Raw genomic sequence first — 12,344 nt, 5'->3', positions numbered from 1 at the left:
GAACCGTCTTCCTGCAAATTGCTGTTTCGAATATTTGCTTTTTTGAGGTTTTTCTTTTTTTTAAGTGACGTATGTGTTGTATTTTGTGAATACCAGGATGATTGTGTCACATACAAAAAAAACTAAGCAAAGCACAGAATGCCGTTTCCATGGTCAATGACAATGTAGGCTACTGCTGTGACATTGGCTGACTTTGCAAGACGAATGTAGATCAGGTCAGCCTTAGACTTCAAATTGTTGTGAATCAATATGTATTAAATTATATGTTTTGTAAGGCCCCACTAATTAATAATGCATTTATGGAATATGAATTATGTGGTGAAATCCACTATATTTTGCTATGCTTTCCATTTGCAATTAATTTGGTGATTCTTCTGCACACTACACTGTGAGTTCCTGACGAAGATTACATTTCTGACCACACCAGTACCTAGAGGATGAGGGATGGTATTAAAGTATAATTTATTCTTTGAGAGTCTCTCTGCCATGGAGGCCAACGGAGTGTGACCATTGTTTACCTCCTCCTCCCAGCACCTCATTTTCCTTTGGCTCAACACCGGTCGACTGATGATGAATGAGTGTCTGCCTTCATCCTTTACGCTCTCGTAAGGTCCGCACTGACTTGTTGTCCTACACCATGCACAATGCTGGCACACACTCAAAGCAGGGAGAAAACTGAAGCCACTTGACTGGAGAAACAAATCCAAAGGAATCATTTAAAGGTTGGACATATTTGCATGGCTTGTTTTGCCGTTTGTTGATTGTTATTAAAAGGAACAGGAAAATATGTAAACAAATCCATATGTCAATTTTCTTTTGCAAAAGTAAGCTTATCCCAGCCTGGGTGCTTGACAATCACAGGACACATTCAGAACATTCATTTACGCAAAGACAGCCAGAGGCAAGTTTTCTACCCATGAATTTCAGAACTGTGAGGCAGACATGCTGACCACTATGTCTACTATGCTGCTTGTGACCATTTCTTAAATAAAATATAGCAACCACTCCCAGTAGATGGAAAAAAATACAATTAAAAAATTTAAAAAGATATTTGCATGTTAAAGGACAGTAGCTGGATGCCAACACATAATAGGAGATGTAATATATGGGCTAACGCAGTGGATCTTGTCCTTTTTTTCAATTATGTGAAATATTTTTCCAACCAAGTATCCCCTTAACCAACATAAAGCATTTTCGCGCACACACACACACACACACACACACACACACACACACACACACACACACACACACACACACACACACACACACACACACACAAAACTTAAAACGGACAGCTTTGACATTAGTGTCTGATTTATTGAACTTTGGAACTCCATTTGTAGCTTGCATCTCTATGTAAAAATGTATTCAACGACTCCAGAGGACAGATTGTGAGACATTTGTTTTAATTCTAGTTAAAACTTACCAAATTTAAGGTACACAACATTTTGCAAATAATATACACGCTTTAGAAGTCACTTACTTCATGTTTCAATTAACATGCTCTTAATTTGAAAAGAAAAAGGAACCGTCACAGCATTTAAAAGCATTAAATGTGCTTTTACCTGCAGAAACCTTTTGAAAATCCCGCATACCGCTTTGAAGTGCCTTCATGCACTCCGTTTGGGATCCCCTGTTCTAAGAAAACAGCATCCATGTGGCTTCAAGGAATGCATACAGTATTTGACCACAAATAGTGGAGCAATATATGCAGACAGACAGTGGAAAAAAACTGTCATCCATCTATTTTCCATAGCCGCTCATCCTCACCAGGGTCGTGGGCCTGCTGGAGACTATCCAAGCTGGTTTCGGGCAGTAGGCGGGGGACACCCAGAACCGGTTGCCACCCAATCGCAATGCACGCAGAGACAAACAACCATGCACACCCATGATCACACCAAATGGCAATTCGGACTCCCTCTTATACCCGCCATGCATGTTTTGGGGAATCTGGGTGGAAACTCTGGTTTCCAGAGTACCCAGAGAAAGCCCACACAGGTACAGCGAGAACATGCAAACTCCACCTTCCTGACCTTCCTGACCTAGGAAGGTCAGAGCCGGAATCGAATCTGCGACATCGGCACTGTGAGGCAGATTTGCTAACCACTCTCACACCGCGCCTGTGGTTTACTGCAATGAAATTGATTCTATGTGGAGTATATTTGAGTGCATTAATTTCGATGAGGGAAACTGATTTAAAAGACAGAAATCCTGCGTGTGTCACAACACATGAGGTTCTTGACAAAGTCTTTGGAAATGCAGGTGGTTGTTACCATGGCGACAACATGAAGTCAGTCAAACAAGAGTCATCAGTGTACAGGTCAGTACACTGTGTGCTGCTTTTTAGCGATGGCCCTTCGAGGCACCTGCATGCACGTGGGCTCAATGTTGCTTCATCCTGCTGTGTAATCTCTTTGCACATGTTCTTTTTAAGTTTCACTGATTTCAATTTCAGGCTTGAATGACATAGCAAATTAATACATGAAAGGTCATAAGACTTTCATTTTTCTACTATTTCAATGTAGGTATGGGGGACATCTTTTTGCTTAAAATGCACTAGGGGGCACTAGATGTTTTATCTTGCTTTGCAAAATGTAATTGAGAAGCACTGCTTTAAGTCATGGACAACGTCAATCAAAAAATAAAATAGTCCTTTAGAAAAGCATCATTTGATGACAGTTGATTAGGGCAGCTCAGGTTTCATAGCACAAGAACCCGCTAGGAAAGTTGAATGCCACCCACGCAAGAAATTAACTCAACCGAATGAGTGTCATGATCAATGAGCGGATTTTAAAAATGCATGAGAAGTAGCTGAACAGCGAGGAAGGGAAAAACTAGAGCAATCACTGTCAGATTCAACTTCAGTCCGACTTTATTTGGTCAATGATCAAGACAACAAAATACTCGTCACATTCAAAACTGCATAAGCGAAGAATTAACTGTTAACATTGTCAAAATGGCTAACAGTGCAGCCTGTTTTTTTGTTTTTTTTTGCAATACACATTTCAGCTCATGATTTCGTGCATCATTATAAAAACTTCACAGAAAGCACACTAAATAAGTGCCATCATACATCTAGTAGTGTCTTAAGGAACCTTAATCAAAAGTAGGCCAGTTCCTCCACCGACTTAGAAGCAGAAAATTATGACCTGACCTATAAAGTCAAATCTTGATCAAACCATTTCATTCATTTGATTAATATTAACAGTCTTGAATTACAATGCAAAGATCTGCTTGACTAAACGTGAAAACATTTGGAGCAAGAAAATGTCATCACATGATCAAGTCTCAAGATTTTTGTCTCCCTTCCTGGAAATGGCTTTGACTTGTTATTCATTGGATTGAGCTATTTTACCCCCTTCGACATTCATGTTTATCCTTTAGTTCATTTCAAGTCTGGTCTTATTGAGAGCACACAAAGCACATTGGCGATGACAACAATTAAACCTACTTGGGTTCATTTTAAAACCAAGGATTAAGCGGTGGCCCAGGACGTGGCAGAAAATGCCTCCTTTAGCTTGTTTCGTTCCATTTTGAACCGCAGCCGTAGCGTTTTGATTCCAAACTTTGGCTCATTCTCAACTGCCTCTTTCCCATCCAAGTTAGTGTTGTTTCCTCCTGAACGAACATCCTGGAAAGTCAGAGGAATAGGTAGAGAGCAGGTGACGGCGTGAATGGCAATTTTAAGGACATGTGAAGTCTTTGTGATCATAAAAATGTGTTTTTTTTTCCCATAACATATACACTCCTTGGTTGAATTGGGGGGGGGGGGGGGGGACAAACATAAAATTGTTGGCAAAAAATGTACGCAAATTACACTAAGGCGATCATAAAACTGAATTACAAAATCTTTTAATTTCAAGGGAAATACCTGGCACAAATGAAAATGAGCAAAACGCCTATAGGGCAGCACTATATAACATGATGAAGAACTAATACATCCACAGTCACAATTTGTTGGATCAACAAACAAACATAATTTGGGCATATAATATATATCAACATTCTTACAAAGAAAGTACAACTTTCACAGATTTCAGACACAAAATGTAATATCAACAGCGGCCAGAGGCGGCGCTAAAGAAATAAAGATCAAGCCAAACAAAGCACAAATTAATGAACCGTTAAATCTAAATTAACAGTTCCCATATGGCCCGGTGCCAATAGATCCACGGACCAATCCCGGACCGCAAACCGTTGGTTTGGGACCACTGCCTTACGCGACACCAAATTCCTTTAGGAACATCTTTATATGATATCAGGATCCCATTGCTGCCACTCCCTTTTACCCGCGTAAACCCCCGCGTCTCATTTGTGCTTGCAGCTGAATGTGTTGAAATGCATCAGTGATGATGAATTTCTACCACAGCTGCAAGGATCAATGTCTGCCTGAGTTGACACCCTGTTCACGATGGATGCGACGAAAGGGCAACACAAAGGCAATAACTTAAGGCTTTTAAAATGGATTACGCATAGATCGGCATTGTCACACCGCCCAAACATCAACATAGTATAAAATTGAAAGCTTCGGGCCGCAGCGAAGTTTTGATCCCTTTGATTCCTTCGTAAAATCATGTAAAGGAGGGGAGGGATATCGCCCAAAAACCTTTCAAATGATTAATTGCACAATAGTCGACAATACAAAAGTACATACATGAAACTGATAACCTAATGAAGTCAAACTTGACCACAATTAAATTTGCATTTGAGAATTTTGCAGAACTTGTACACGTGTCATCACAGTTTTGGTATGAAAGTCATATTTTTGTTAAGAACTCCCCCTACAGTGCACAGACACAATTACTTGTTAAGCCTTTTGCAGTGAAATAACCACTTGAGCAAAAAATCGAATGTTTGATGCCAGCCTATTTCATTTCTAGTTGTAGTGCAATGGATCAGAGAACTTCAGATCAGATCATAGATCCGGGTCATGGATGTGATCAGAAAAAAAAACATCCAAAATATTCCTATAATCAAGTATAGCTTTGATTTTATACCAGATTTTACAAGGGTTAATTCCTTTTTACATTTCTGTGGAAATTGTCAATTTTCCATATGACTCACATTGACATTACAGTTTTTGTCAAAACAACACTGGCTTATTTTAACAATAATAACATACTCATTTTTACACTTGTATGACAGTTAAGAATGCTAAGAATTTAACACAGATCTAAATATGAGCTCTGAAGATGTGACAAAAAAACGGACTTACAAAAACTTGAAACAAAGCATCGCCACACTGTTGTTTATCAACTCCACTTTTTGTGTAATCCATACCTTCTGTAAGGCGAGCTTTACCACCCGTAGGCTGGCAGAGGATGGTGGAGCAGCCAACACACAACACCACAGTCTGAGCGTGACTGAACACTGTGGTGATCTTGTAGCAACCTAAAAACACAACAGCCCACACATTAAATTGTTGCATGTGCTTGCGGCAGCACTTGTAAAAAGAGTCGTTCGAAACTCCTTTCCACGGTAGCCACAAGAGTCACTGTATGCCTTGTTTGACACCCTCATCACTACATTGCAAAAAATGAGAGGGCAACACATAAAGGCAATGTAAGCGTACAGAAATACATATATTAAAATACAAAGTCCAATAATTTAGTTCAGAAAATTTGTAAAGTATGGCGCCAGCTGCAATTAACTTAAAAGTATATTACATTTGCATTATATATTGTAGAACACTATATTTAAAAAGATTGACTTGATTACAATGATTTAACTGATATGCACCACAATTTCATTGAGCAATTTAGGTTGAATTTTGCTATTTTTGGGCTATGTTTTTTTAGCTCAAAATGTACATAATATTACATTTTGGTAGTGACAAATCTACATTAATAAAATACTTTCTAATGAAGGCTACTTTAGTATATGTGGAGAAATCTTTTTGGGTAACATTTGGTGATATAAAAAAATATATTAATAGTTTCTACGAGGATCTGCATATCAAATACAACGGATTGGAATTCTATGACTGGAACATTACATTTCTCTGCATTTAAGAGCAAATCAATAGTAACATGAAGCAAAAGTCAAAGTGACTCGAAGAAAGTTGGATGCTTTAAGTGTTACATTGATGTGCACTGTCATTAGGGACACACTTTTTCAGCAAATGGGCCATCATAAAACAAGACGATGTTACAGTATCATCTGAAGTTGATCAAAAATACACATAGAGATAAATACAAAGAGTGTTCCAAAGTTTAACAAATCAGACAGAATGGCAGGGCACATGTTTTGTTTTCATCCCAAAATTCTTTGCAATGGGTCGAAGGGTAAGTATTTCACAAGGGAGGACATTGTTTGTTTGTTTTTTTTTATGTTGAAGAGCATCTACTAGTGATGAGATCATTGATATTTTAAAATGATAAAAACAGTTTATCACACAGACCTGGACATTTCACATCCATAAAATAGGAATTTGGACTCTGGACGAGTCGTTTCTTCTTGTGTCTCCTCTTCTCCTCCTCAGAGGAGGGAAGCAACAGATCTTTTGCGAGCTGCAATTATAAAAACGCAAATTTAATGTCACAACGTCGAAAGAAACAACGAGAAAAATAGAATACATGAATTAAACAATGTTTGAACTGCGTTTTCCTGGTAATTCCAAACGACAGCGTTCTAACCCAACATACAAGAGTTGTATTTTTTCTTCTGGGACCATGTGTGGTAGAAAAATCAATAGTCATATGAAATAATATTTTGTATTAAATCCCTACAACACAGACGCACACTTCGCCAATCGACAACGTGGGTTGCTTTGACTTCCACGTGTCTCGCCATATTGCGTCCTTTCTTTGCTTCGCCTTTCTACATTACACGCACGCCGACAACGGAATCACACAAATCGCACATTTGCAGTAGGACTATTGTAGCAGTTTATCGACTTTTAAACGGCGGATGACTACTTGAGCGAACACAAGAGTACTTACGGGCATGTCCGGACTAGTTTAGACTCTAGCCGGAAAAAGACGCGAGGTGATGTGCAGTGACGCACCGGAAGTTGCTAACGGTCTCATCACGTGATATTGGAACTTTTTTTTTTTTTTAAAGAATTTAAACTAAATACATATATTTATGATTATGGCGTTTGCATTTTAAATCTTAAATTAGCCACAAGATGCTCTGTATTTATTTTTCTGAATTCTTACTTGAACGACTAAGTCCTTTTTTTATTTTACAATAGTGAGTGATATTCTTTTTACGTAACAGTACCCTCAGTTGGATAAATTGTTTTGCCACTAAACTACTTGGGTTAAATATCCAAATTCAGTATAAAGTCGGCAAACCTCCCTAAAAGTCATAAAACTGTCAAATGGCGCCATCTAGCGCAGATTATTAGTAATGCATGTCCAAGAGATACTCCCACGAAGCTCTGCCACAACGTAAGCTCTGGGCCGACTGCAAGTTTTTTTGTTGTTGTTAGAGAAGGCAGGGGAAAAAAACAAGCACGTAGATCGTTTGAAATATTTTCAAAAGTCGACTTTAATGGTGATGTATACGGATGTGAAAAACTGGTCAACAACGTTCGTCAACCCAAACGGGGCAGAAGAGGGGCGCTGACGGAGGACACGACTTTACCGGTCTCAAGTTTGGGAAGGAAGGGAGAGAAGTTTTGCAACGAAAAAGGAAGAAGGAGGATTTTTTTCCAACTTTCAAGGATCCCCGTTTCAAGGAACGTCTGCAAACTATGGCGAAAAAGTATGACTTTCTCTTCAAGTTGCTGCTCATCGGGGACAGTGGAGTCGGCAAAACATGTCTGATTATTCGCTTTGCTGAGGACAATTTCAACTCCACCTACATCTCAACCATCGGTGCGTTATCTTTCCTTAAATATCTTTTTTTCTGTTATCTCTTAAAACGGACTCTCCTCCCACTTCGTTGTCATATCTTATATTGGCCCGTGCCTTCTCTTTCTTTTTCACATTTTGTTCCTATCCTGATTCAATACGTGAGCTAACACGCACACACACAGATCCCATTCTTCCACCCACACTCATTCCTATCTCTCAAACCATCTCTCCATGTGAATTTGAACCAGTCTCCACCCAACGGACTGTGACCTTTATTATGCTGCATTATGCAGTGAATGTATGAATGCGTTCAATTCAGAGGTATTTAACTGATTGTTTGCCCTCCAACTCCCCACCCCTTCTTCCCAGGCATTGACTTTAAAGTTAAAACTATTGATGTGGACGGGAAGAAAGTGAAACTGCAAGTATGGTAAGAGATGATGCTGTGTTGAACTGTGCGTCACATGACACTGAATGACTATACCGTAAATTATCAGCACCGCATGCTAGTAAGATCTATTAGGAAAGTTAAACAATACTTATCAAAACTTTTGTCCTCATAAACGTGATACATTTTTGAAGAATACTACCCCGAGGCCTCAAAAAAGCCACAAAGAAAAAAGCAAAACAAATGGCCAGATTTCACGACTGCGGTTCAAACTCCTTTTATGCGACTTTAGAGAGGTCAAACTCTAAATTCCGCAGCGGTTCCACTTTGCTTGATAATAACGTTATTTCCTATCCTGCCTTTAGCTCTCTCTGCTGTCACATCAAGTCAGATTCAATGCTCGTGTCTGCACACATTGTTGGCAACCCGATGACAGCCATTTTGTTCCCTGCCAAGATTTTAATAATGCACCCCGCAGATGAAAAGTGCAGCCCTGCCTCCTGTCCTCTCTGTTCTGACCACTTGTGCATCACGCAGGGACACGGCGGGCCAAGAGAGGTTTAAGACCATCACCACAGCCTACTACAGAGGAGCCATGGTAAGCCTCGGATGACCGGGCCTTTGTGAAAGTAGCTGACTTCTCTATCGCCCTCTTCCAGGGCATCATCCTGGTGTACGACATCACAGACGAGAAGTCCTTCGAAAATATCCAGAACTGGATGAAGAGCATCAAAGAAGTGAGGCTATTTTCTACCATGGTGAACATGTAAAAATAGTTTGCTCAGTGAGTAGCGGCCATGTTAGTCATTTGTGTTGGCCTTCACAGTGCAAGTATAGCGTTACAGTTACAGACACTTCAACAAAAGGAATCTGCTTTTGTCCTTCTGTTAAAATACTCTAAACTGTGCGCTTAGCTCTAGTAGCTAGCTACAGTGTTCCTACAGTACACCACAAACAAATGTAATCACGCAGATGGAAGCAAAGGAAAGCCATCTTGCATTGCCTCTGTTACTGACTTTTTTTTCTGAAAACTAGAGCTGAAACTAGGCCTTGAATAATTTGAGTACCTTGGTTTAAAAAATTAAATCCTCAGCATTTTTTCTTGACCCAGACATCCACTTATGAGTGTACATATCAGATACGATGTCCAGCCAATTGACGCAACAATTGTTTATGCTCCAGATGACGGTAAAAAAGGCCATAATTATGCTGAGGTGTTCAAATAATTTGAAGTTGTTTTGAAGGGTGTCCTGAAGTAACATTATGACTTGTCTTTTTGCTCCAACTGTTGTTGGAGGCATGATAGATGTAAATGACTGCACATTTTGATGCAGACAGTCTCACACAGTTGCCGTTCCTACTGATCATTTTTTTACTTTTGAAAAATGTATTTATTTGTTTATTCTTGGGGTGCCTAAGGTGACAACACCTCAGTAGGGTGCCGTTGCTAATGCAGTGCATGCAAATGTGCGCGCATGATTCTTTATCATTTTTACAGTCAGGTTTTCATGAAATGTAATAATTTATTATATACATTTAAATATGCAGTTTATTTAAATAACTTGCGGCAAGGGGTCTAAGAATACTGCTGCATGTAAGAACGGCAGAAATATCACACGTATAAAAATGTTCTTCATTATTATGAGGGTGGCAAGAGAATGGCAAGGGAATTGCCTTCCCTGGGCATCATGTAGCTCTGCCCTTGCTTGTCGATTAATTTTGACAACTTTATTGTGTTTTAGGTGTAAGAAAGATGCTATACAAAGTAACATCCATTCTTTACTGTTTTTAGCAATTATATTTGATGTTTTGTTTTCCCTTCATTTTGAATCTTCATTTTATTTTTATTTTCACTTCATTAGAACTTAAAGCAACGTACAGGATGTGATTGTCCAATCAGATGCAAATCCACTCCCCATATATCAAATGCTATAATTTAGCTTCAGAACAGAGGCCGCAATCGTGTCCCAAACGTGCATCATCTTGTTTGTTTTCTGGTTTGCAATCTCGGTCTGTCTCCTTTTCCCTTGAATGCATCTCAATCAGAACTAATCAATCTCTTTCCCCTCTTTTTTTTCCCAGAATGCATCAGCGGGGGTTAGTCGAATGTTGCTCGGTAATAAGTGCGACATTGAGGCCAAGCGGAAAGTTACCAAGGAGACAGGAGAAAAGGTAAGCTGACCCTGACAGGAACGGACATCTGCATGCAAAATTGTGTTGCAGTTTGGGTTTTTTTTTTTCCTCCATTTTTTTAATATTAGTGACACGTATGAGCACTCGCTGACAGTGATGCTCACAGGAAGGGATTGTTTGCGTAAGGTGCATGCATTTGGTGACTCGGCATTGTGTTTACTTGAGATAAGCAACAGGAAGTGATTGCCATCTATATCCTGCCACTGTGTAATTATGTTGTGCTTGTTGTTTACAGCTGGCTAAGGACCACGGCATCAGGTTCTTTGAAACCAGCGCCAAGTCCAGTATTAATGTTGAAGAGGTGAGCTGCAGTGCGAAAAAACACATTGAGATTATTCTCTTATATGTTAGGGTTGATTTTTTTGTCTCTATATTTATTTTGTAGTCCTTTCTGTCGTTGGCAAGAGACATACTTCAAAAATCCAGCAAAAAACCTGTAAGTCAAATATTACATAATGGACAAACTTTTTTACTCAAGGGTCACATCATATTTGATTTGGAAAGATGGACGGACACAACAGGTTATTTGGAGATTATTTATTTCTACAAGGGCCCAACCGATGAATCAACCAGTCGATTAAATTGTCTGTTTATAGCCTTTCGAACATCAGCCAAAAATAATCATCCAAATGGTCAATATTTGACAAATATATTAAATGTTTTCCTTTATGTATGCTAATCATTTACAGCAGTTGTACACGAGTAACATTGGTGTCATATTTCATTACATTTACATTCATACCATCCCCTTGTGTCCATAAATATATACTGTATAATGAAATGTGTTTCAAACTGTGAATCAAACTGACCTAAATTTTGGGTCACTCCTTTTTGATCCATAATAATTAGTTAGTAGTTATTGCTTATTAATTTTTGGTTTATGTTTAGTTATTTATTATATATATTAGTGTCTGTTGAGGCATTTGTTAAAAATCATAAACCACTTAAGTAAGAAAATCAGTTACTGTAAAAGCCCACCAATATTTACAGATGAAATTATCCGTAGTTGACTTGAGTTTTTGAGGAATCCTGAACAGGTGGTGAATGTCTTTGTTTTGTTTTCTTTTGTCCAAAAGGGTCCCACAGGCCGAGAGGTGAAAATTACCAGCAGCCCACAGAAGAAAACATCCAAATGTGCCCTTCTCTAGACATCGAAACGCAAACATACCAGTGCCAGTTGCCCTTCAATTTATAAAAAGAAAAACCTCATCCATATGAATCGGACACAGACAGTCAGTCACATGTCTCCATCTGGTGACTCGCATGTCCACAATATAAACGGCATGTTTCTCGTTCTTTGCACAGTATCCACACAACTGCATTTTTTTTTTTCCCCATTTTTGAAAAGCGTTCATCATACAGTTGGTTGCAAATCATTTCGGCATTTTCAATTCATTTCTCACATTTCTACTTGCGGCGTGTGCAATATATGCTACCACCCCATCACCATATCCTAGAAGAGAAGACAAGTGAGCATTTGTGAGATGTGATTTGTCTTGTTTGGGGTTTCCAAGGCTTCCTCATGCTCAGCCATCTGCTACTCTTGATATTAGAATCAAGCAGAAGGAGCACACCGAGGGAAGGAAAGATACCCTGAAACTAAATAAAGTAAGTGAAAAGTAAATGCGACAAGAGGAGTATGTGGAAGTTTCCGGTAGTCATAAGTGCAATATAGAAGAAGCAAGGAAAGGTAAAAGGATGAAGTAAGTGAATGAGTAAGATTTTAGATTTGTTAGACAGTTTGAGCAATTTTCTGTTTGCTCATATGAACTGTGATGACAGCAGTTCACTATTTTCTTCCCTGCCAAAATTCGTGTCCTGCATCTTAGTAGGCTTCACTCTGCCGCTATATTTGGATTCAGTTTGTGGCCTCACTTTTGCTGAATAAAAATTGAAGGCAGTGAGCTTTGTGTTGTGCTTTCAAAATACTTCACCAACAAAAACGACTTTTAATCAGG

At 39.0% G+C, this 12,344-nt stretch overlaps 2 protein-coding genes and 1 non-coding gene across 3 annotated transcripts; 1 reads left to right on the top strand and 2 right to left on the bottom strand.

Moving 5' to 3' along the window:
* Positions 1-2,857: 2,857 nt before the first annotated feature.
* Positions 2,858-7,006, bottom strand: LOC148426472 (small ribosomal subunit protein eS27-like). Its single transcript, XM_088409581.1, has 4 exons — positions 6,945-7,006; positions 6,404-6,512; positions 5,284-5,394; positions 2,858-3,634 (listed from the first exon to the last, which is right to left on the bottom strand). The coding sequence occupies exons 1-4, from the start codon at positions 6,948-6,950 to the stop codon at positions 3,606-3,608; spliced, it is 255 nt and encodes an 84-aa protein (XP_088265707.1). The 5' UTR covers positions 6,951-7,006; the 3' UTR covers positions 2,858-3,605.
* LOC148426473 (small nucleolar RNA SNORA13) lies at positions 5,428-5,563 on the bottom strand. Its single transcript, XR_015865263.1, has one exon. It is a non-coding gene; the product is annotated as a small nucleolar RNA SNORA13 (small nucleolar RNA).
* A 374-nt stretch (positions 7,007-7,380) lies between the features above and the next one.
* Positions 7,381-12,290, top strand: LOC148426471 (ras-related protein Rab-13). The gene is made up of 8 exons (XM_088409580.1): positions 7,381-7,826; positions 8,175-8,235; positions 8,731-8,791; positions 8,853-8,930; positions 10,276-10,365; positions 10,622-10,687; positions 10,772-10,822; positions 11,463-12,290. The coding sequence occupies exons 1-8, from the start codon at positions 7,703-7,705 to the stop codon at positions 11,532-11,534; spliced, it is 603 nt and encodes a 200-aa protein (XP_088265706.1). The 5' UTR covers positions 7,381-7,702; the 3' UTR covers positions 11,535-12,290.
* The last annotated feature ends 54 nt before the right edge of the window (positions 12,291-12,344 follow it).

This window comes from Hippichthys cyanospilos, chromosome 3, assembly GCF_059441005.1.
Source record: "Hippichthys cyanospilos isolate Australia breed blue-spotted pipefish chromosome 3, RoL_Hcya_1.0, whole genome shotgun sequence".
NCBI lineage: Eukaryota > Metazoa > Chordata > Actinopteri > Syngnathiformes > Syngnathidae > Hippichthys > Hippichthys cyanospilos.
Note: the sequence above shows the minus strand (reverse complement) of the source record. Positions and strands in the feature narration are given on the sequence as shown.

What these genes read in the sequence shown, in the direction of transcription:
- LOC148426472 (XM_088409581.1), bottom strand. An exon ending in TATGGATGTGAAATGTCCAG is followed by an intron (nt 5,395 to 6,403) that starts GTCTGTGTGATA and finishes TTGTGTTTTTAG; the next exon opens with GTTGCTACAAGATCACCACA. An exon ending in TAAAGCTCGCCTTACAGAAG is followed by an intron (nt 3,635 to 5,283) that starts GTATGGATTACA and finishes CTGACTTTCCAG; the next exon opens with GATGTTCGTTCAGGAGGAAA.
- LOC148426471 (XM_088409580.1), top strand. Translation starts at nt 7,703, where the DNA reads ATGGCGAAAAAGTATGACTTTCTCTTCAAGTTGCTGCTCATCGGGGAC. An exon ending in CACCTACATCTCAACCATCG is followed by an intron (nt 7,827 to 8,174) that starts GTGCGTTATCTT and finishes CCTTCTTCCCAG; the next exon opens with GCATTGACTTTAAAGTTAAA. An exon ending in CCTACTACAGAGGAGCCATG is followed by an intron (nt 8,792 to 8,852) that starts GTAAGCCTCGGA and finishes GCCCTCTTCCAG; the next exon opens with GGCATCATCCTGGTGTACGA.